The sequence below is a fragment of the Maylandia zebra genome, linkage group LG8 (assembly GCF_041146795.1).
Source record: "Maylandia zebra isolate NMK-2024a linkage group LG8, Mzebra_GT3a, whole genome shotgun sequence".
Classification (NCBI taxonomy): domain Eukaryota; kingdom Metazoa; phylum Chordata; class Actinopteri; order Cichliformes; family Cichlidae; genus Maylandia; species Maylandia zebra.
This window is the reverse complement of record NC_135174.1, coordinates 20,249,606-20,272,511: the sequence shown is the minus strand read 5'-3', so window position 1 is coordinate 20,272,511 and position 22,906 is coordinate 20,249,606. Positions and strand designations below refer to the sequence as shown.

General features: G+C 39.1%; 3 protein-coding genes across 3 annotated transcripts; 2 read left to right on the top strand and 1 right to left on the bottom strand.

Annotated features, from left to right (window-relative positions):
* Positions 1-2,779: 2,779 nt before the first annotated feature.
* On the bottom strand, positions 2,780-8,613 carry rgrb (retinal G protein coupled receptor b). Its single transcript, XM_004561212.5, has 7 exons — positions 8,287-8,613; positions 7,810-7,966; positions 6,192-6,313; positions 5,604-5,757; positions 5,351-5,468; positions 3,518-3,631; positions 2,780-3,273 (listed from the first exon to the last, which is right to left on the bottom strand). The coding sequence occupies exons 1-7, from the start codon at positions 8,360-8,362 to the stop codon at positions 3,133-3,135; spliced, it is 882 nt and encodes a 293-aa protein (XP_004561269.2). The 5' UTR covers positions 8,363-8,613; the 3' UTR covers positions 2,780-3,132.
* A 4,074-nt stretch (positions 8,614-12,687) lies between these two features.
* On the top strand, positions 12,688-16,061 carry lrit1b (leucine-rich repeat, immunoglobulin-like and transmembrane domains 1b). Its single transcript, XM_004561213.5, has 4 exons — positions 12,688-12,941; positions 13,260-13,720; positions 13,969-14,274; positions 14,408-16,061. Exons 1-4 carry the CDS (start codon positions 12,820-12,822, stop codon positions 15,484-15,486), a joined length of 1,968 nt encoding a protein of 655 aa, XP_004561270.1. The 5' UTR covers positions 12,688-12,819; the 3' UTR covers positions 15,487-16,061.
* Positions 16,062-16,975: 914 nt separating this feature from the next.
* Positions 16,976-20,313, top strand: LOC101475376 (leucine-rich repeat, immunoglobulin-like domain and transmembrane domain-containing protein 2). Its single transcript, XM_004561214.3, has 3 exons — positions 16,976-17,163; positions 17,381-18,162; positions 18,368-20,313. Exons 1-3 carry the CDS (start codon positions 17,054-17,056, stop codon positions 19,153-19,155), a joined length of 1,680 nt encoding a protein of 559 aa, XP_004561271.1. The 5' UTR covers positions 16,976-17,053; the 3' UTR covers positions 19,156-20,313.
* Positions 20,314-22,906: the final 2,593 nt, after the last annotated feature.

Here is a 22,906-nt window from a genome sequence, read left to right as displayed (position 1 = left end):
CACTTCCATTATATCGGCTTGCTGTTTCGGAATTAAACACTATTGTGCCAATTTAAACTAGGATAGAAGAGTAGGGGAGGGCATGTAACAAACTGAGGTTCTTTTGAAGCATGCAAAAGAACAATCTTCACAAGTGATTACAACACTGGAAGTTATGACGCTTTTTCATTAAACAAGCCTACAATTGATTGGTGTTGACGTGGTAGGTCAATAAGTGTTTTTTAGAACTGAAGATAATGTTAAAGCAGTGATATCCTCTGTATTTTAGTGACCTAATTTATTTTTCCAGCCAAATATAAATGGCACACAGTAGATTTTTAAGGCTCTTCTTTAAACATCTTGGACTTTTATTTTCTAGGGATGTATTTATTTATTTATTTATTTTTTTAAATTGAAGTTATTATTATCCTCATCCTTATATTAGAGAAAGCTGCCAAATAAGGACAGGCATCATTCTGTTTTCTAACATTGTCTGTGAAGAGTAATAAATTTAGCACACCTCTATTTTCTGTTAACCTTCAGCTTGCCTGGTGGGTGGATCCCAAATCTTAACGTTTCTATTGGATGAAAAGGGATGTAATCGCTTATTTGTTTTGGGGGAAGGCTCAGTCAGGCTTTATCTGTCTGTGACAGGTTCTACTTTCTTCCTGTGAACTTTCTGCTATTACCACAGTGTCTATCTACAGCTCTGACCAAATTAGATCACTAGACCACACACACACACAATCAGCCAACTGTTTCTAAGAACTTGATGCTGATCTTTTAGTTCTTTAATCTTTCTCAAGAAAAGTCCTGATCGCAGCAGGAGACGTTGGAGGAAGGACATGATTGTGCCAAATATTTAACTCCTCCTAATGAGCAGAGCTTGCTCATATACTGGAAGGAAATCCGATGCTAATGAGCAGGCTGCATAACAGCATTCCCGAGGCAGCTTCTGATTAGGCGATGCATTTTTTTTCCCCCTGCTCAAGCTTTTCAACTTACTTTTATCCCCACTTGTCACATTTTTACATTCAAGAAAAGATACAGAAAAAAATACAAACTCACAAAGACATTGCTAACTTAGCACAATGTTCAGCCTTTTATTTTGGTTAGGCATGCTACTGAAAGTGCAGCTGAAGCAAATGGGAATATCATTTAATTTGCAGGTATTGTCACTGTTCATACTGTACATTAGTTCTGAGTTGACTCGAGTCTTCTGTCTGTCTGCACTATTAAAAACAAAAGCGTTCAAATAGCAACTTTAAGAGATGCCTTACTGGGGTAAAAATGATCAGGGCTATGACTTCATGCAATTCAACATTTAAATGCAGGGGTTCATCATTCTAATTTAAGCAGCCAACAGTCTAATTTCAGGACTGCTTCACTGTTGCTCATTAGGCTGAGTCCTTCTCCCTTAAAGAAGGCTGCCATTGATGGTGAGAGAATTTAATCCCCTTACGACCAGCCTGCGGGCAACAACGTCACACCTCGGAGGTTAGTGTGACAAGGATCGTCTCACAGTGGATTATTTCTGCTGTGGATACATTTAGCATCAGAGCTGGAGTTGTTTCTTCTACAGCAGAAATGGCAAACTCTTTTTACATCGTGGGCCACATATAGCCCACTTTGATCTGAAGCACCTTGAGGCGACTTTTGTTGTGATTTGGCGTTATATAAATAAAATTGAATTGAATTGAAGTGGGCCGAAGCAGGGAAACCCCTCTATTTGTCAGTGTAAAGAAGTTTATATAGACATTTAATCCAATTTAATCCAAGAAAAAGAAGTGCAATTTCAGCAGTACAACTCAAGTTTTTCTACACAATAAAGAAATGCTGACATCTGTGAGCATGTCTAAAATGACAGAAAAAGCTAAATCTAAATTTACTCTAAAGCTTAACATAAATTTCTTTAGTAGATTGCGATAAAACCGTTTTTTTGTGTTTTGTTATTGTTTATCTATTACTTAATTACTTTGATGTAGTATGAATGACAGTAAAGGAGGTTCCTTATTAGTAGGAAAAACTGTAAAACAGTTAAAAATCCAAAATCTATGCCCTCCTTCACATTTTCCAAAGTCATCAAGTGGGCCGGAATAGAGTCCTCCATGAGCCAAATCTGGCCCCCAGGCCTTATGTTTGACAGCCCTGCTCTACAGTATGTGCCCCTTCTGTGGTGATCTTTGGAATATACGTGGCTTAGTAACTCAACCCACAAAGACATTTCATTGCTGGTATTATGAAATTGCTAAGCCAATATAGCTTAAGGGTAACTGTGTTCCTGCTCTGAAGCATCTATTCATGTGCATGCAGACAGAAAATGCAAACGTTTGCCTATTTACTAAAAAAACTACAGCATTTGTTTTAGAACTATTCGGCGCACTGAAAAGTAAAAACAAAATTGTTAAATATGTTTAAATATAACTGAATATGTCATCAAATTTAGCTCAGTGTAAGTTAATATGAAATGAAGACAAAACGCTACCAAACTCTGTGTAGTTTAGTGTATGCATTTCCTAATTTAGACAAGTACCTGAAATGAGATTAAGTCCACGTCGCCTAAGAAGGAGCTTAATTGCGCAACGGGCTTAACACAGTAAATATTTCCTCACTGTACAGAGGGGCTGTATTATTTAGCTGTCTACAAAACAAAACCACTATTAAATAATCTGCTTATTAAAATACTTTAGATTTGACACTGACATGTGATAAAAGGCACATTTCTGCTTACAGCAATTAGGCTTCTTGCTTACAAGCATCTCCATTAATCGGATTAAAATAGAAAGCGCAAACAGCAGAAGAGGAGCAACATCTGTGTTTATTGTCACTGGATTCATGTGGATGCTTGAGCAGTGCAGGTTAAAGTCAAGCTGCTGAAAGAAAGAATGCATGAACATTTAAAATGGTCAGATTACCTGCAGCATGTTTTTTTGTTGATTGAGCTAAGTCCAACATGAGGTATGGTGGCTCCAAGCAAACAGACCGTCCTGTAATGTCATGTACTGTACAAATATGAAATATGAAAATAACACAACTGTACATCTCTGACCTGGCAATGTTTATTTCAAAACATCCTACTACGTTTGAATGAGGAACCTATCATGAAAGCAGTTGATGATCTTGGATTTTTGCCCGATTTTACTGGGTTTTCTTTTACTTTGACTTCTTAATATCTGGTTCAACAATCTTCTGTCCAGTGAGGAAATTCCAAACTCCCCCTCGGTAGAACTCATTTCCAAATGAGTAGAGGAGAGCGTTAAATATAGGATTTGTCTTTGCAATAACTGGAAGCATCTACAAGGGAAAAGGCACACAAAAAAGCAAAGGTTTAAGTTGTCTCACATACTATGGCAAGTGTGACATTAAAATGATTGACTCCTTTCATTGTCTTGCTTGTGGAATAAGTCACAAGAATGATGACTGAAACTGCAACTAAGAAACTGTTAAACTAAAAGTCAACAATAAGAAGAAGAAAGAGGTGTTTAACTGTTTCATTTTCACATAGTGTTAGGTTGCAAAAAACAAAATAAATACATACCATTCTTAGCTTTGGAGAGATGAGCTTCACATTGTCAAAGCAGGCATAGACACACATGATGACATATGGGCCCCAGCACATCAGCAGTACCCTCACAGGCAAACTGGTGTTAAACTGTAAAATAAAATCCATTGTGTTACATACAACAAGGCTTCAAAAACAGAAAGAGTGTGTCACAATTAGTCTAATAATGATAGTGATAATGATCTTATCAAGCTTGTGTGTAGTTGCTGAAACAAGAGATGAAGTAGAGATGCACTTCCAGGGGTCTTACCCTGGAGCCAGGCCTGGGGTACAGTCTCGAGGACAATTGTCTGATGGCCAGGCCTTAAGACAATGGGGCCCAGCTGGTGTCAGCTTGAAAAAGCAACATAGGTCCATCCTCCTGTTGACCACCCACAGGAGGGGCCCACAGGAGGTGTTCAGTGCTTAGTGGATTGACTGGCAGTCAGAGCAGAGGTCCTGGTACTCTGATCCCTGGCTTCCAAAACTGGTTTGTGGTAGATTCAATATCACCTCACTTATGAGGGACGAGTCCAAGCTGATATAGATATAGTCTGACTCACTCAACGTACAACTTGGGGTATGGAACCAGTTTCCTTCTCACTGAGGGGTTTGACTCTGTTCCATTCTGGAGTTTCGGTGAGAAGCTATGGTCAGGCTTAATGTTGTTTTTTATACTTGTATCCCTGTTTTTTGCTGCCTGTGTTTTGGGGTTTAGATTAGATCCAGACCGTTGTTTGTGCCTATATGCCAAATGACAGTTCAGAGGGCCCAGCCTTCTTAGAGTCCCTTGGTGAAACCCTCTCCAGCACTCCACCAGAATGCTGACCAAGTGTAAGTCGGACTTAATTCTGATTAGTGTTGGACAATGCCAGGGCTGCCATCTGAGCTTTCTCTCAGGGTTGGTGAGGAGCTTGATCATTCAACAGGGATTTGGAATAGAGCCGCAGCACCTCCACATCAAAGGGAGCCGGTTGAGGTGGTTTGGGCAGACTAGGATGCCTCCCGGACACCTCCTAGGTGAGGTTTTCTGGGCTTAATACCCCTAGATGGGCAGGAGGAAGTGGCTAGGGTGAGGGAAATCTGGGCTTATTTGCTTAGACTGCTGTCTAAGATAAGTGCCGTGCCTTTATCAAGCCATAATTTTCATTTTCTATACAAATGAATCATTATCTCACATTTTTGGAGGATTTTCTTCTTTACAACTTTGCTTCAGTTCATTGTCTGTGGACTTTAAGCAAAATAATACAATTTTGGAAATTAACAGAAAAAATAAATAAATACAGAATATTTTTTCAGAGAATGTTTTTCTTGACTTTTCCTCTGTAAATTGCCCTGTTTTTATTTTATTTTATTCATAACCTTATTCTTGGAAATTACTTTTTTGCCTGAGTTTATTATCCTTTTGTACCTGAGTGCTTTAATAATAATAATGACTATTTTTACCTACAATGGCCCTAATATTGCAACCGGTCTCACTTCTATGCTCAGCATGAAAAAACTACAATAAAGAGTGGCATGCAAATAGAAGAATGGAGAAATAATAAGCCTGTTAAAGATTAAATAAAATAAAGAAGAAAAAGAAAAGCACTCACCAGCAGGTTTAAAGGTTGTGTTTCATTATGCGTAAAATTAATCTTCTTAAACTCGTGGTTTGATTAGAGCCCCTTTGATTAGAGCAGAATAACATTTAAGCTGCTTTCTTCTACACAGCCAGTGATCAGACTCTTTTGTACGACTGTCCAATACTTAACAAAACAAAATATTTTGAAGGCACAATTGGATGTGCTAATACACAATGATTTTTAGTAAGACTGCAGCATGTATTACCCGGTGGTGATGGATCTTCTTGAAATGCTTGTAGATCAAATCATAACACGAGTACATGTTAAAAGCTGGGAGCATCAGGTAGAGCACCACCAGACTTAGCATGTAGGTGATGTAGTCCCTGTTAGAAAAATAACCATGAACAACAACAACAGCTGTAAAAGTCTATGTACCCGTTTTCCATGTGAACTGGCAGGTATGAAAACAGAAAACTATTGTTCATGGTAAGATTATCTTTTAATATTTACCCATTTACCTGTCCCCTTTGGTGTAGTCCAGCGTGCAGCACGTCCTCATGGGCTCAAAGTCATAGACGCCCCATCCCAGTAGAGGAACAGCAGACCAGAAGATGGAGAGAATCCAGATGATGCTGCTGATCGTGATAGATGTGGTCCAGAAAAGCTTCTGTCCTACACAGTGTTCATTTTTTAACAGAAAAATCTGATTTAGTTTTAGTCACAAACTTTTGACGTGAGCACAACTTAGTTTTAGTCTTATTTTGGGAATCGAAATGCTTTTATTTTAAGTTGACTAAATATCACAAGGTTATCGCCGACAAAATATAAAGTCGATTCAGTTGACAAAAACATGAAGAAATATAAAATGTAAACGTTTAAGAGTTGCTCCACATGGTTTACAAAGCGGCTTATAAAGCGGCTTATCCCCTGCCCAACATGAAACAAAAAATGAATAAATAAAAAGTTATACCATTTCCCAGGGGCAGATAAAATATGCATGTTTCAGTTTTTTTTAAGACTGACTTTCTCTGAATATCTCATTTCAATTGTGTATAAAACTGCATTAACTAACATTTTGAACACCTATTTGTAGTGCCTTTACTCACTGGTGCAGTACTGGTGATATCTGTCCCAAGCGATTGCAGCTAAGAAACTGATGGATGCCAGTATGGATATCATCCCCTGGAAACCATGATAGGCACAACCATCTTGACCAAATGGCCAGTATCTGAAGAAGACAAAGAAACATGTGTCATACTACAACTTGCAGAAAAATGCACCTAAAGTTACACAAACTTATATATAAAAACAAAGTGCTTAGGTATAAAGGTATACAGCTCAATAAAATAAAATAAAATAACCAGAAACTCATTGATGTGGAGGCTATTCTGATCACAACCCATCATAATTCATAGGTTGTTGTAATTTGTGAAGCACAAAAAGTTTTTTCGTCATTGAGTTCTCTAATGAGAATTTAAATTGAAAGAAGTCAAAAAGTTTCACAAATAGTCATATACAGGACATATTAATGTAGATCAACACAAAATAAAAGTGTTTAAGTTGAGGAGTGTTATGACTACATGGTCAGCAGTAACCATCGCCATTCAGTAAACGGCATAAATATATGTGACCATATCACTGATGTTAAGACAGTGGTGACAGAAAGGCCCTAACTGGGAGTCAACCAGTAGGATCACTCCCTCCATAATTATGAACAATAACGTCATTATCACCATGTAGGGCACATGTGAGGCAAAGCAAAAAGTCAAGCTATCACCTCATTTGGTATTTCATGCAGTTTTCTTTATCATTTTGTGCACACTAAATTCAAACTGTAAATAAAATCCATAAAGCTTATGTTGTGAAAAGGGAAAAGTCCCAATGTAACACCAAATGTGTCTCTGACCTTGAGCAGAATTTGGGTGAAGCATCAATAGGTTATCGTTGTATGCACGTGTCACTAAAATAGGATCGATTCTCTAGAAGGAGAAGTCTTTGAATTGTGAATGGATGGATGCTTTGCCACATATTAAAAGCAGCAGACAACAAGCATATGAAATATCATATGATGGGTCAGTATACACATCTGTATCATAATAAGTTGTTGTTTTTGTGTTTCATTATGTTCAACTGCACAAACTAAATAAAGTTTAACTTCATTTTATGATAGCTGTGACACTACGAGTGCAGTGGGCTGCTGGGTTCATGAAGGTGTACTTACAAATGATCCCACTTAAACTTAAACAATTGAGTCTAAAATTTGAAAAAGTGGTTAGCTTGATAACTGGATTCCAATTAAACACGTGGACATTTTTACAATAAGCAAAAAATGAGAAGAGAAATGCAAAAACCAAGTTGATTTTACTTAAATAAATGTATTAATTAAAAACCCCCACTGTAGTTTGTACAAAAACAACTGTCTTGCGTAACACTTTACATAATAATTTTAAGGAAAAATCAGCTTTCTTAATAGGTCAAGCTGGAAATGTCTCACAACATCAGTGCACATTAAGTTTTATAAACTTTGGGCTGTTTGGTCACTTTCAACATATTTTCTTGCCAAATGTGAACAAAGTAGATTGTGGATTTTATTATGAAACCCCGAGACTTAGTCAGCTTGTGCTGGACAGCTTAATATGAAAACTTCTGCTGAAAGATTCAGATATAAAGTGACTGTAGAAGGCCAGAAAATACATTTCTAACAGAGCATGCCCTGTTTGTTACCTGAGATAGCTTGCATAGGCTGCAGTGAGTCCATTAATATTCAAACTGAGGTCAGCTACAGCAAGGTTGAACACCAGGAAGTTGCTGGGATTGCGCATCTCCCTCACCCTGAGGAAAGAAAGGATGCTGATGGCATTGAGGAAGAATCCCAGCATCCCTAAAAGTGAAAACAAAGAATAAATTACGTTTCTATTATTTGGTTTCACATTTAACCTCTAGCTGTATTTGTCTGCATGGCCGATCTTATTGGTTTTTTGGCCCACAAAGTGTGCAAACAAACAAAATGCAATTTAAGTAGTTTTGGTAACATCTAACTCATCTAACTCATCTCCAAGCATTACCCCCCCCCCCCCCCCCCCCCCCCCCCCCCCAACAAACAAAAACAAGGAATCCCGCTAAAAATACAGCTCTTCCAAATTTATTCATGGTTATCTGGGTCCTTCCTTCTTGTATAACCATACAGCGCGCTTCACTTACCGCCAACAAGGAGTGCTGAACCGAATGTAAACATGTCAAACTCTGTGAATCCCTCCGGTAACGTATATGTTGCCATGATGAAGCACACAAATTAGACTTTGCAAAGAAGACGAGTCGTTTTCCTGCAGCGTAGCCACCCACAGTCTGTGCCACAATAAGGCCTTATAAAGGTGCTTTCACGTGAAAAAGCACGAATGCGCTAATCTTAGCAAAGCCCTCTTTACAATCCCCCGAAGAATGTCCTAACAAGCAGACTTCCTGCACACATTCTGCAAGTGAGTGGTTGCAAACACTTTGCGAGTATTCTGCGCAATTCTGTCATCTAAAGGCTCTGAAAGTTTATTGCCGAACATTCTGTGGCGAAACCAACCTACAGCTTTGTAAGCGATAAGAGAAAGGAAACATGGGAAATGTTGTCTTTTAACTTAAAAGAGTGTTGGACTCTTAAGCAGACTTTGACCGGCAGTCTGGACAGTTACAACTCTTAAATGCACTTTAGGGCTCACCCCACCGATTGGGGTGGGCATAAGAAGACAAGATGAAGCACAGACTAATGTAATAATGGTGTATAAACACATGGGGAATGGAGAATAGAGGTGGGCGGATCTATGAAATTTTTGCAAATGAAAAAAAAATATACCTCGAACATGCACTTTTTGTGTTGACCGTCCTGTCTATTTTATTTATAGTAAATAGCATATTCAAATTACAGACGTTGACCCAAAGTGCTTTAGAAAAAGAGACCTTTACATTCCAGGTTTCCAAAAAACTAGTAGAGAAGGTGTCTTTCTCCTGAGTTAAAACTGGGAGCTGGCTCCACAGGAGCCTAAAAGCTGAAGGCTTTCCTCCAATTCTACTTTTAGCTCTTTTCAAAAATCACAAGTGCTCTGTTACGATAACAAGGGAGGTGTTCAAGACCTTGTATCTGAGAAGAAGGATCTTAAATTCAATTCTGGGTTTAACAGGGAGTCACTGTTGAGTTTTGGATTAATTGGAGGCTTTTCAGGCAACTTTGGGAACAACCGTAAGTTACTTAATGTCAAGAGCCAGTACTCACTTTCATGACTACATCAGGCTATCTCTTTTCTTTCTGCTGTAAGAACGAAATGTTTTCCAGACCAGCCTACACATCACTTTCAGGAAGTAGACCTCTTTTACCTTCAGAACTGTTTTATTTCCTTTTGGCATAGATTCAGCACGGTACTGGAAAAAATCCTAAGAGATTGTGGTCCATATTGACAAGATAGCATCATAGTTGTTGCAGATTTATTGGTTGCACGTGTGGGATTACATCCTGTTCCACCACATCCCAAAGGTCTGTGATTGTATTGAGATCTGGTGAGTGTGGAGGCCATTTGGATACTTGCTGTTACGTACTTGCTGTCATGTTCAAGAAGGCAGTTTGCGAGGATTTGAGGATCTGTGACATGGCATGTTGTCATCCCATGTCACAGCTGTCCTAAGTTACCTTTGGCTATTGTGGCTGCTTAAACCTTTTAAAATGTAACATTTGGGTAGAGTCTGATTGCACCACTAAGCTTGCCACAGATTACCACAACCTCATTAACTATGAAGTAATGAATTGTCCCAATGGACTTATAATACCCTTTTCTAAACTGTCCATATTGTCTTTTCTGTAAGCTCTGTGTTCAATCCACACACACAAAAAAGCTATGACATGTGTACTTGTCATCTGCTGGCATCTGCTGCTCTGGAACATTTGGGGCGGTAAAAATGCCAATATTTCACAGATAAATTGACAAGTTGGAGCATCTGAATCACATCGCAGAATATTTGTGTGGTGCCCTCAATCCCAACAAAAGGCCTAGCGAGGTGTTTGTTAGAAACTGGTGGAGCAGTGTGATGCCATTCAGGAACATAAAGCAATGCCAGTTTCTCAATTTCAAAATATTTAATAGCACAATCTGTTAATCTGCTGGGGCTGAGTGTGAAGAAAATAGGATTAAAATATGAGCATTGAAGTAACTAAAGAGCGTTTTGAGGTTGAATAAGTTTTAGTCCAACAGCTGCACTATGACCTGCACTGCCAGACTTAACATAATGCCAGAGATCAGGACTGTAGCTTTCTTTAATTTAACTGTTTAATTAACATCATCTCAGTCAGAGAGAATTCGTCGTGTTTAGCCACACACAAATGAAACTGTGGCATAAAACACAAGGCTACAACTCCCTACAAAGGCTAAACATTGATCCGTTGACAAATAGTTAATTACTGCAGCATAATCTGTTGGTTTTGCAATGAAACAAAGGCTTTATTGTTGAAACTCCATTTGAACAAATGACCAGGAACTGAAAGCATTTTTAAAAATATATTTCCTAATTTAAAACTAGAAGCAGTTAAATGGGATAACTCCCATTTTCTAGACACTGGTCTTTTTCTACCTTTTTCTCATAAACAGCTCAGATGGAAATGCCCCCACCCCAGTGCACATACAGGCGCCAATATACTGTGTTTACATACAGCACCTACTTTAGGTATTGTACTTTCAGGCATGTGAAAAGAAAAGTTTTCACAGGACTCCTGTGAAAAACTAAGAACACCCAGTGAGCAAGAGCTTGTAGAACCACCGTTATAAACAATAATAGTAATAGTTTTCTGTGTGATTTTATGAATCTCTCATGTTATTGTGGAGGAATTTTATCCCACCCCTCTTCAAAACAATGCTTCAGCTCACTGAGGCCTGCAGACATTAATTTCTTCACAGCTTTCTTGAGGTCCTAACACAGCATTTCACTTTGACTGGGCTATTGCAGCATCTTGATTCTTTTCTTTTTCACTCATTCTGTTGTAGATTTGCTCGTGTGCTTGGGATCATTGTCCTACTGCATGACCCAATTTCAGCCAAGCTTCAGCTGTCGGACAGATGGCCCCAAATTTGACTGTAGAATACTTTGTATTGCTTGGTAGACAGAGGAGTTCATGAACTGGTCAAGGACAGGATTTCATGAACTGTGCATTTTGGCAAATATCTTTCCTTCCCTGTCCAAAGGATATTGTTTTAGAAGTCTTATTATTTCTTTAGTGTGCAGGCTGCCGTGTTTGACTGTCAGCCCCTTGCTGCTACTTGCCTTCTTAATTCTTTTGTTTTCAAAAAAAATCTATGCATAGAGTCCTGTGAAAGCGATACATGTTTTTTTTTTTCATAATGTAGAGAATTGCTTCTATTTTGACTTAATATTTTTTAAATTAATAATTGTATTTATTTAAAATGTATATTTTTGGTAATTAAAAATGAAAAATGTCATTTTGCATCAGTTTCTTTCATTATTATAACACTTTCCCGTTGATAGATCATTTATTCTTGTAAATAAATCTTAATTGCTATAAAGGCATTATTAAAAGATGCGCCTTACACCCCAATTCAAGATGTGGGGTCATATGGGGAAATGTTATAGGGACAGATGCGGGGTTGGAGGTTTTCCTGTCTGGGACAGCCCTCTTGAAAGAAATGGAACAAAGTTGTATTATCAAGAGACTGAGAGATGACTGGATTAAAGGATTTGAAAACCCTGCCGAGCAGCCATGTCTTTAAACCTCTTTACCTGTGAAAAAAAACCCCTCAGACTGTGACAATACATCTGTCATCCACAAAGTATGTCATACTCAGATAGCCTGCATATGATGATGTATGAATGTACATGTGTTAATAGCACAGAAAAAAAATCACAAAGCATGATGAAATCCAAGTTTTTATTAATGTTCTTTTTGGGGGGAAGTAGATTCATGCAGTCTTGCAGAGATTAGAAATTCTCTCCATAAGAAAAACTGTTTTAAAATTGTATTCAAACCCACTGATTACCTGGACGGAGACAAGCAGTGTAAGTGTTTAACAATTGTTTACACTCAGTGACTTCCCACTGCCATCTAGTGGTCGCTCACTGCTACTATTTAACTACAGTCTGTAAATGAAGTTTCTAACAAAAACGACGGTTTGAGGACATTTAAACCTAATCGAGAGGAGTTTTTATCGTCTTGTGTTTCATATCAGAATTTATTCAGTTTGTTTGTTTTTGGTGAAACTTGGTCAATTTACGTGGAGCAGAAAGCCTAGAGACGGATAAAAATGATAAGATAAGAATAACGTTTTAAATGTGTTCAGATATTTCCCCTTTTACTCGAAGAAAAAAAAAGAAGCAAATGCTCACTCAGGTATGGTAGATTTAGCGATTGTAGTTCGTCCACCTGCTACTTCTTTATGTCCTATAATTGCAGGTAGTTGTGACATAACTGTCCATCCAATCATTGCTTGGAAAGTATGTCTAAGAATGAAAGTAAAAACGCGGTAACCTATCAGCTTCCAGGAAGCAATAGCCTAATCGTGTGAATGAAAATAACCCAAGTCCTTCTCTAATCCCTGCCTATCCTTTTTATCTCAGGATTCAGACCAGTCGGAGCAGAGTGGATCTGTGAGCGTGCAAAACACCACGATGCATCCCGCGTCCCGTTAGACCGAGTAGCGGCGCATGCTTTGTAACTGTAGTTTAGTTGCATAGTGTTCAGTAGCTTGCAAAATGAGTCGACATTTTCCTGCAGCTTTTTGTTTGGCTTTAGTTTTTCTTCCTCTGATGAGCAGTCCGTGTCCTGCCCAGTGCAGCTGCTTCTTTCACAAACTAAGCGACGGATCAAAAGCGAGGTAAGCTCTGTGAATTGAATTCAGAGCACAATTGTATTATTATGCTTTGCCATAAAAGTGAGAATATAGCTTTGCTATATTCAGTGACTCCGTGTGCTGGAATTAACTTGGATTTGTTCCTTAATCCCATTTGCGTATAACTCAAAAATAGTCTGCTACGTTTTTTCTTTAATAAACTGAACTTTTTAAACTTATTTTTTTATTTAAAACTAACGTATAAAATATGCTTTCATCTTGAATTTAAAAGTATCTTTAATATTGTTACTGCTACATGTTCTGTAGAGGTAGTCATATTTTTTTATTGTTATTTTCTTGCAGGAGTGTTCTTTGCAATGATCCGGAAATCACTGTGGTTCCTCAAAATTTCCCAACTGACACGGCAAAGCTCCGCGTTGAGAAGACGGCAATCACACGGATTTCTAGCAGCACCTTCCACTACCTCAACAGTCTGGAGTTTCTCTGGATGTCTTTCAATTCCCTGAACTCCCTGACTCCTGACAGTTTCCGGGGTCTTTACAACCTTAATGAGCTCAGGCTGGATGGCAACTCCCTTACCTCCTTCCCCTGGGAGTCTCTGACAGACATGCCAAACCTGAGGCTCCTCGACTTACACAACAACAAGATCTCCAGCATGCCTGCAGAAGCCATCATGTATATACAGAACATAACCTACCTGGACTTGTCTAGCAACAGTCTCACAACCGTTCCTGGTGAAATTCTCACAATGTGGCTAAGTGTGAAGCCACCCCAGGACGCTGATTCTTCTAAACTAATACTTGGTGAGGATTGAATGTTAATGTATTAAGATTTCTTTGTAATCTGCCTTGTATGAGAGCTACTTCTTTAAAGCTCAGTTAGGGATTAGTCTAAATATACTGTGTGTGCAGTGTGTCAACTTGTTAGGCTAATTATGTTTATTTATACTCAATCCCAGGTAATGGTCTGGTCTTAAAATGACTCAGTGTTGGGTAAAACAACTTAATTTATTGTTTTCACTAATAAAGTCTTTCCATACATTCCTCTGCAGGTCTTCATGATAACCCGTGGCTGTGTGACTGTCGACTCTATGATCTGGTTCAGTTTCAGAAGTCCCCCTCGTCCTCCGTGGCTCTCATTGACACTCGACTAAGATGCGCTGATCCTGAGAGCCTATCAGGGGTTCTTTTCACTGAAGCAGAGCTGCAGAGGTGCCAAGGCCCTCGAGTGCATACGGCTGTGGCTCGTGTTCGGAGCTCACTGGGCAACAACGTGCTGCTGCGTTGCGGCACAGTTGGAGTCCCCATCCCAGAGCTGTTCTGGAGCCGTGCTGATGGCAAGAAAATGAACGGCACCAGTGAGTTTTGTTGCATTTGTTCCAGATGTGCTTAGATTTGATTTATTTCTGCACACGTGTCAATTACATTAAAGTTATTCTTTTTTTATCAATCTGCTTATCTCTGTGGATCTCTACCTTTTTGTTTTTTCAGTTCAGCAAGAGATCTCAAAGGAAGGCATCATTTGGTCGATTCTGAGCGTGCCTGCTGTCTCTTACCGGGATTCTGGGAAATATGTTTGCAAGGCGACCAACTTTGTGGGCACGGCAGACGCTGTCATCTCCTTGGTGATCACAGATTCCTTTCGGTCAGAAGAAGCAGGAGGTGGCGGTGGTGGTACTTCTAAGAGATCAAGGGGGAAGAAAAATGGTGGCATTGGCAGAGCGGCATACCAGGAAAAGCTTATTGCCAGATACGTTCCTCCACCTACATCTACAGCTGCACAGCCCATCATTGAACCTCTTAATGGCAAGGGGGTGACTGGGAAGTATGAGATTGAGAGCTACAGCATCTCTGATGGTGTTTCTCAGGGACGAGGCAAAGGTTCGGATGCACAGAAGCCACTGGACGTGCAACAGGATGCTTTAAGTAACCTATCGGCCAATGCCTCATCGTTACAGCAAGCTCCTGAGAAAAGGATAGTGCGTTCTGTAAAGGTGATTGGTGACACTGACCATACTGTCTCTCTGAACTGGCGAGCCCCTACAGCCACAAATACCACCGAGTTTAGCGTCCTATATGCTATATTTGGTGAGAGAGACATGCGTCGAATCAATGTGGGCTCTGGAAGAAACAGAATCACAATTGACGGCCTTGTGCCAAAGACAAAGTACATTGCCTGTGTTTGCGTCAAAGGCCTGATCCCAAAAAAGGAGCAGTGTGTAATCTTCTCAACCGATGAAGCAGCCAGTGCCAGTGGCACTCAGAAGCTCATTAATGTGGTGGTGATAACGGTGGCATGCGTGATTGCTGTTCCTCTTACACTGATTGTGTGCTGTGGGGCAATAAAGAAACGTTGCCAAAAGCTGCTGGGGAAGCAATCCAAAGAAATACAGGACTCGTACGTCACGTTTGAGACCCTCGGCCCTGGGACCAAAGCTAAGGGGATGGAAGGCGAGTATCTAACGAGGCTAAATCCTGACGAATCCAACAGGCTGCTCTCAGCGAGATCTAGTGTTGACTCAGAGGCCACAGCCAGGACTGAAGGGCTACCTAATGAGTACTTCTGTTAAAACCAAACATATGCCTCAGTTCCCAAAGGATGCACTTTGCACCGCCGTGCTCCACTGTTAGAAAGATTCAAATGATCCTCTTTTTAAAGGGGTATCCAGAGGACACTTGTAGCTCTTTTAGGACTGGATCTATTCAAATAAATTACAGCCTTGTGGGAGTAAAAGCTACCATTCATTTGGTGGGAAACAACAAAAAGGGAAAATATACACAGTAACGCAGTTGTAAATTTACAAGTGGTGTAGAAATAACTTTTTTTAATTCATCGTGCACTTTTAAGAATAAGAGAAAACTCTCTCGATGCCCTAAACTCTCTTAAACCCAATACATTCACTTTTCTTTGTTTTTTCCTAAGATGTAACTTATGCTTTGTGTGAAAATCTTTATTCTACACGTATTTAGGGAAACAATAGTTTATTTAGCCTGTTTTATATGTCAGTATGATGTGAATGTGCCAGGTTTACTGTTGGGTGAAAAACCTGAAATACAGTACATTTTGTAATGTGTAAATATTTGTAACCTAAAATATATGTGTATGTATGAATGTACTGTATAAAAATAAATATTTTTATATTGATTTATGCTTACTTTTTTCCTACATCTTTACTTTCCTTAAAAACACCCACACGTATCCCCTGTATCTATAAACTGCTACAAAACATGCTTAAACTAAGTAAATACAATCAATTAATACAGCTGTAGGCAAATCCAAGGCAGTTTTTGTAGCATTAATATATGAATCACTACAGTTGATACATATAATGGCATAAATTTGGACTAATATTCATATTTTCCATTGGATCAGTCTTTATCATTTTGATTATGGGTGCTCCAGCATCTAAATTACCTACTAGTACAGTCTCTGTATGATTAACTCAGCATTCAAGCAAACTGTAGCAATAAACGACGATTATGATATGCCTTATGTAAAAGACATTTCCTGAAATGCTGAACATGTGGCTAATCTGTTTATCTGTTAAATTATAATGCGCATGTATAAAAAGCGTGGGTATTAAAGGATGTGAAACTGCAGAGCTATAGTGTAGATGTTTGTTTTCGCACTCGCTTTGGTATATGCTGATTTGGCCTTTATCAACCTGAGAGACAAACAGTGTTTAGATTATTGAGGTCAGTCCTCTCCAGACATCTGTCTCTGTCTCTGTGCAGCCCTCCCTCTCAGTGTTGCTAAGCCTGACGGGCTCCGGCCCACTTAACACAGATGGGCCTCCTGTCATGTCAATGCTGCTGCTTTAGTGGGGAACAAATAAATTAAATTAATCTGATGCGAAGCATTTTGGGGTCATATCTGAGACAAGAACTACTATCAAGCCGAACTCATAGCTCTCGACTGAAAAACACTTGTGAATGTTAACTCTTTATGTCCTTTTGAAAAGATCTAACATTGTGTTTAGAAAAAGTGGACCATTGCTATAAATACACCTGTGTCTCACATGTCATTTGGCCTCTTAAGGGTTACGTCAAGGGAGATTAAGGTAATGGGCTTTCTTTCACGCAGCCCATGAGCATGTCCTGCCCTGACAGGCCTATTTCATATGCGTGTCTAGGATCATGGACGCCTTTTATGTCACATTGCATATCACTTTGGTATTCCAGTTCATCTCTTTTGGATCGTCAACTTGTTTGTTCGGTTGCTCCTGCACAGATGATATCTTAGGAAGGTAAGTGGCCACTAAAAATATGCTACATTGTAAAGCTCGGTTGTATATTTGCTATGAGTCTGTCCTCTTTTGAATAAGTTACGTGCTACAATAAACATTACTTATAGCATGACTAGTGTGAAATGCCCAAATAAACACTATCCAAAATTTGCGTTTAAGCTAAGTGTACTACACCATTATCTTTGTATAGCACAAATTTTCTTGTCTGTCATTTTAGGTCTTTACTATGTATGGAAACCTCCATGGGAGAAATCCCAGTGGACATCCCACATGATTTCATTAAAATCCGAATTGAAAAATCCCATCTGACTGAGTTACCTCGAGGATCCTTCTCAAAAGTGCCTGCCTTGGAGTTCCTCTGGCTAAATTTTAATGAGATCGCTCTGATGAACATGAAAAGCCTAGAGAGGCTCGCTAACTTGACTGAGCTAAGGCTACAAGGGAACAAGCTGACTTCAGTACCATGGACAGCATTTCAGGATACACCAAAACTCAAGATTTTGGACCTAAAACACAATCACCTGGATGTGCTACCCGAACATGCTCTGAGATATTTACCTGCACTGACCTACTTAGATTTATCCTTCAATCAGCTTAGTGTCATAGCAAAAGAAGTCTTCATTAATTGGCCCCTTTTTCAAATAGCTGAGAAAGCCTGGGCAAAAGAAGGGATGGTGTCAAATGTGGTTTTGGGGCTGCATGATAATCCCTGGTTGTGTGACTGCCGCCTCAAAGGCTTTGTGGAGTTCACCAGGGCAGTCAGCCCTCCCATCATCCTGATGAACTCTTATCTGATGTGTTCAGGTCCAGCTCTCAAAGCTCACAAGTTTTTCCACGAGATTCAGTTAAAATCATGCATGAGGCCAGTGACCTCTGCCCCAGAAACCAACATCACTTTACCTCTGGGAGCAAATGCAACCCTAACATGCTTAGTGAAGGGCAGGCCAGAGCCGACCATTCAGTGGATGTACAGTCTGAAGATTATAAGAGGATTTGTTGGTAAGATTTTTTTTTAATCACTACCATCCATTAAATTGTTGTGAACCTGCTGTTGGAGCACTTAGCGAAGTATATATAGTGAACTCCCAGGCTGCAGTGTTTTGAAAGAGACAATACTTACTGCATAATATCAGAATACCTGAGCATGTCATTACCAGATGAAAAAAATCCTGTGATTTGCTCTGATGCTGTTTTCACCTTGCAGCATCACAGACAAACATCGATGAGGAGACCTTCTCTTCCCAGCTCCTGATCCCCTCTCTTCATCTGGCAGACCGAGGACTCTACACCTGCACGGCCAACAATTTCATTGGCAACTCCTCTGTCAACATTACAGTTAACATCGCCTCTTCTGATTCCTCCCTTCCTCTCCTCCCGCCTGTCCCTATGCTGTCATCTGAGGAGAATGCCTACATTGAAATACACATAGCCAAACAGACAGTTTATGGAATTACCTTAGAGTGGCACGCAGCAACTGAAAATCCTGCAGAAACTTGGTTCACCATCCACTTTGGCAAATATGATTCACCAAAGAAGGAAATGATCTACATTGGCCCGGGCATCAACAGTTACTCGGTCAGTAATCTGCTTCCTGTCACCAAATACGAGGTGTGTGTGACCCTGAAGAACCACCCACCAAGGGAAGGTCAGTGCATTGTGTTTGTAACAGGAAGTGACATTAGTGAGATGGAGCAGAAAGAAAGGTTAATCCACATTATAGTTATTGTGTGCGCAATGGTGCTGGCTGTGCCGGTTGGCATGTATGCCTGCACCACAGAGGCCAGGTTCAGCTGTGTGGACCGGTTTGTGGATCTGTGGAGGATGCACAGAATGCATGATGAAAACCTGCAGGAGGGGGCGAGGCAGGGCACTTTTGACAGCCTGCAGGCAACCAGCGATGAAGCTTTGTGCAAAAGTTCAATGGAAAAGCCAACAAAGAGACGGAGGTCTGAGGATAAGTCCAAAGGAGGAAGTGCAGCTTACCTGTACTAGCATCAAAGTCAAGAACTGCATTCATAATACATTTCTACATGAAGTTTATTTGTAGTTTAAGTTTGTGCCTCTAAATGTATGTGTTACAGTTGAATTACAAAGCTAAGTATACTATTTTCTAAAATACATGCACCATTATTTTTCTGGTTCACACTTTGAAGACTCTTGTGACCATGTAAGTAAAAACATTAAAATAAAACTTTAAAAAAAAATTGAATTGTACATATATTATGTGGTAAAGTAACACATTTGTTCATGGGGTAAACATGTTTTCCCTTTCAGTGTTGGACTTTTGTTATAATTCCTCTTTTTGACTTTGCTGCTTATATAAACTCAGACGCACACATCCACTTTGAATGTATGTATATTGCAAGCTGTCACCTGAAAATGGAGATGCCTTTCTTCCTTGTTAAATGGAGGGTTTATTTTCTATTTTAGTGTCACTTTGTGAAATAAAAAAATTAATCGTGTGTAATTAAGTTATCATGCAGTACTGCAATATGATGTTGTGGATTGTACGTGTGTTTCTGGCCTGCTTTGATTTACTTTGTCTTGAAAATGTTTTTAATCTTTTTGTGTTTTCTCTTAAGGACTGCAGATTTATTATGACTGAATGAAATGCGTTTGATGTGGATTAAAAAGAAGTCAAAGACAAATGCTGAGACATACTCAGATTTTTTTATCACAATCACTCAGAGGATTTGTTACGTAAGCTGTATTTTCCCATGAATTTATACATACACTGCTAAGCAGATTAAAGTGATTTTCTATCTGAATCCTAGTCAGTAGAACATGATATTTCCATTTAATGCCTCTGAGCTGATCGTGTCCACACGGTGACTGTATTTTCACATGATTTTTACATGTGCATCAGTTACTGCATGTTATAATAATTTTATGTTTTAATAGATAAATAAAACAATTGAAAAAGGCTATTATTTAGATAATATATTAATATATAGTACTTTTTCCAGACATAGTTGTTTCAAGAAGTTAATCACCGAAAGGTGATTAATTGATTAATAAATTGATTTAATATAATATGTACAGCCCAGTTAAAAAGAAAGTGATGTTAAATGAAAAGTAGGGACAGTAGTAGTAAAAGACTGGAAAAGTTATGTAATGCTGACTTTTCTTTTTCTTCTTCTTTTTTGTTACCTGTTTCTTTCAGTATAGCAAATTATTCCAAATAAATGTATTTCTAAATAAAAAAAAAACAAGGTTAATTCAGCTTTGATCAATTTTAGTGAAGGTTTTGCTTATTTTAGAAGAACAATGGGAACCCTAATGTACGTTCATTATAGCAGCTAGTACTTGTCCAAGCTATAGAAACTTTGTGATTTGTATTTTTTTGGTGGTTGTTAGGTGTCAAAATAACATTATAATATTGGATCTTCATAAGTACCTGCAGGAGCCTAAGATGCCAACTCTTGATCCTGTTGTAGGAGTTGGCTAAAAAAAAAACAAAGAAAAAGACTGATTTTGTGTATTATGGAAAGATACAATACAATACAATACAATACAACTTTATTTGTATAGCACGTTTAAAAAACCAGCGGTACACCAAAGTGCTTTACAATAAAAACAGGTAAATTAAGACATGATTAAATAAAAGACTATTTACAAAGTACCACATATGTCATCAGGTTGAGGGCACTAATTATACAGCAATAAAAGGGAATATAAGAACAAAGTTACTAAGAACAGATAAAGCTAAAAGGTAAAGTACATAAATAAAAATTAAACCAAATATAAAATAAGTACACTAACTAGATGGAAAAGCTATGTTGAATAAGTGAGTTTTTAAACGGGATTTAAAAGATAAAATGGAGTCTGACGCACAGATAGCGATGAAGGTTATTCCACAGATTAGGTGCAACCAGGGCAAAAGCACGGTCACCCCTAGATTTAAGTCTAGATCTAAGCTGAGTCAAGAGTAATTGGGCTGAAGACCTGAGGGCTCGCCCAGGGACATATAGACTAAGAAGATCGACAAGATAACGAGGGGCTAAATTATTTATAATTTTAAAGGTGAGCAACAATATTTTAAATTCAATGCAATATTTTATGGGTAGCCAATGCAAATCAATAACAACAGGGGTGATGCTTTCTAGTGCCAGTCAGGAGGCGAGCCGCCGCATTTTGGACAAGCTGGAGTCTGTGAAGGAGAGCGGAGTGAAGACCAAAGGAGAGAGAATTACAGTAATCCAATCTAGAAGTCACAAAAGCATGAATGAGCCTTTCAAGATCTTTATGAGGAACATAGTGCTTAGCCTTAGCAATAAGGCGCAGTTGGTAAAAGCTAGATTTGATTACTGAGGACACTTGTTTGTTAAATTTGAAAGAGCTATCCAGCAGGACACCTAGGTCACTAACTGAGTCAGAGAAAGAAGTGGCAAAGGAACCAAAGGTATCAGCTAATAGGCCCCAAGGGATATGGTTGCCAAACACCACAATTTCCGTTTTCTTATCATTCAGGATAAGGGAATTGCCTGAAAGCCATTCTCTGACTTCTCTCATGCACTCGAGAAAGATTAAGCCTAGGGGGAGCATATATAATGAGAATAACACTGGGCCAAGTACAGAGCCTTGGGGCACACCACAGCATAAGGATGCAGTTGAGGAAGAATAAGTACCCAAGGTAACGGAGAAAGACCTGTTCAAAAGGTATGATTTGAACCAGTTAAGGGCTTCACACCGAATGCCCACAGTGCGTTCTAACCTCGTTAATAAGATATTATGGTCAACCATATCAAAAGCTGAGGACAAATCCAATAAGACTAATACAACAGAATGCCCTGAATCAGTAATTAAGAGAAGATCATTAAGGACTCTCAGCAAAGCTGTTTCGGTGCTGTGGCGTGGTTTAAAACCAGACTGAAATTTATCACAGATGTCATGCGCATCCAGGTAAGCCTGGAGTTGCGAGAGAACTATGTTCTCTAGGATTTTGGAGAGGAATGGAAGTTTGGATATCGGCCTATAATTAACAAAATCACAATGGTCAAGACACCTTTTTTTGAGAGCAGGTTGCACTATAGCATGTTTAAAAACAGAGGGAACATAGCCAGAAGACAATGATGAGTTCATTAAAAATAGAATACTGGGCCCAATTACATCAAAGCCGTCCTTCACAATGCGAGACGGAAGAGGTTCATATGCAGAACTAGTAATTTTCAGTTGCTTGACAATTTGCTTAAGTGTACAGAGTGACACTGGCTCAAACTGATGAAAAGTAGAAGCACATTCTCCAGTGAAAGCAAGGCTCACCACTGGGGGGAGTGAGGATTTGAGAGATAGAATTTTATCAGTAAAGTATTTTAGAAATTGTTCACATTCCAGACATTCTGGAAAGATTGAGAAAAAACCAAGCCAAGAAAGTCTTGAAAAGGACTTGTACTAGTTGGCTAGAGGCAGAAATCGAGCTGGAAAGGATGTGCAGTAGATTAAGTGAATAAGGTTAGAGATGCAAATATACTAGTGAGTGAAGACATGGTTTTTAGAACATACATGAGGGTAGCAAGACTGTGAGGAAAGGTGCTATTGGAGTAACAGATGGAGGTAGGATTACATCAGGGATCATCCCTGAGCACCTTGTTTGCAGTGGTGATGGACAGGTTGACCGATGAGATCAGGCAGGAGTTTCTGTGGACTGTGATGTTCACAGATGAGACTATGATCTGTAGTGAGAGTAGGGAGCAGGTGCAAGAAAGCCTGGAGAAGTACAGGGTGGGCCATTTATATGGATACA

Excerpts from the sequence above, each read along its gene's own strand:
- rgrb (XM_004561212.5), bottom strand. The coding sequence starts at position 8,362 with ATGGCAACATATACGTTACCGGAGGGATTCACAGAGTTTGACATGTTT. Across the intron at positions 7,967-8,286 it reads TTCAGCACTCCTTGTTGGCG|GGATGCTGGGATTCTTCCTC; the intron begins GTAAGTGAAGCG and ends TTTCACTTTTAG. Across the intron at positions 5,758-6,191 it reads ATATCACCAGTACTGCACCA|GACAGAAGCTTTTCTGGACC; the intron begins GTGAGTAAAGGC and ends AACACTGTGTAG.
- LOC101475376 (XM_004561214.3), top strand. The coding sequence starts at position 17,054 with ATGGACGCCTTTTATGTCACATTGCATATCACTTTGGTATTCCAGTTC. Across the intron at positions 17,164-17,380 it reads ACAGATGATATCTTAGGAAG|GTCTTTACTATGTATGGAAA; the intron begins GTAAGTGGCCAC and ends CTGTCATTTTAG. Across the intron at positions 18,163-18,367 it reads GATTATAAGAGGATTTGTTG|CATCACAGACAAACATCGAT; the intron begins GTAAGATTTTTT and ends TTCACCTTGCAG.
- lrit1b (XM_004561213.5), top strand. The coding sequence starts at position 12,820 with ATGAGTCGACATTTTCCTGCAGCTTTTTGTTTGGCTTTAGTTTTTCTT. Across the intron at positions 13,721-13,968 it reads TTCTTCTAAACTAATACTTG|GTCTTCATGATAACCCGTGG; the intron begins GTGAGGATTGAA and ends ATTCCTCTGCAG. Across the intron at positions 14,275-14,407 it reads CAAGAAAATGAACGGCACCA|TTCAGCAAGAGATCTCAAAG; the intron begins GTGAGTTTTGTT and ends TTGTTTTTTCAG.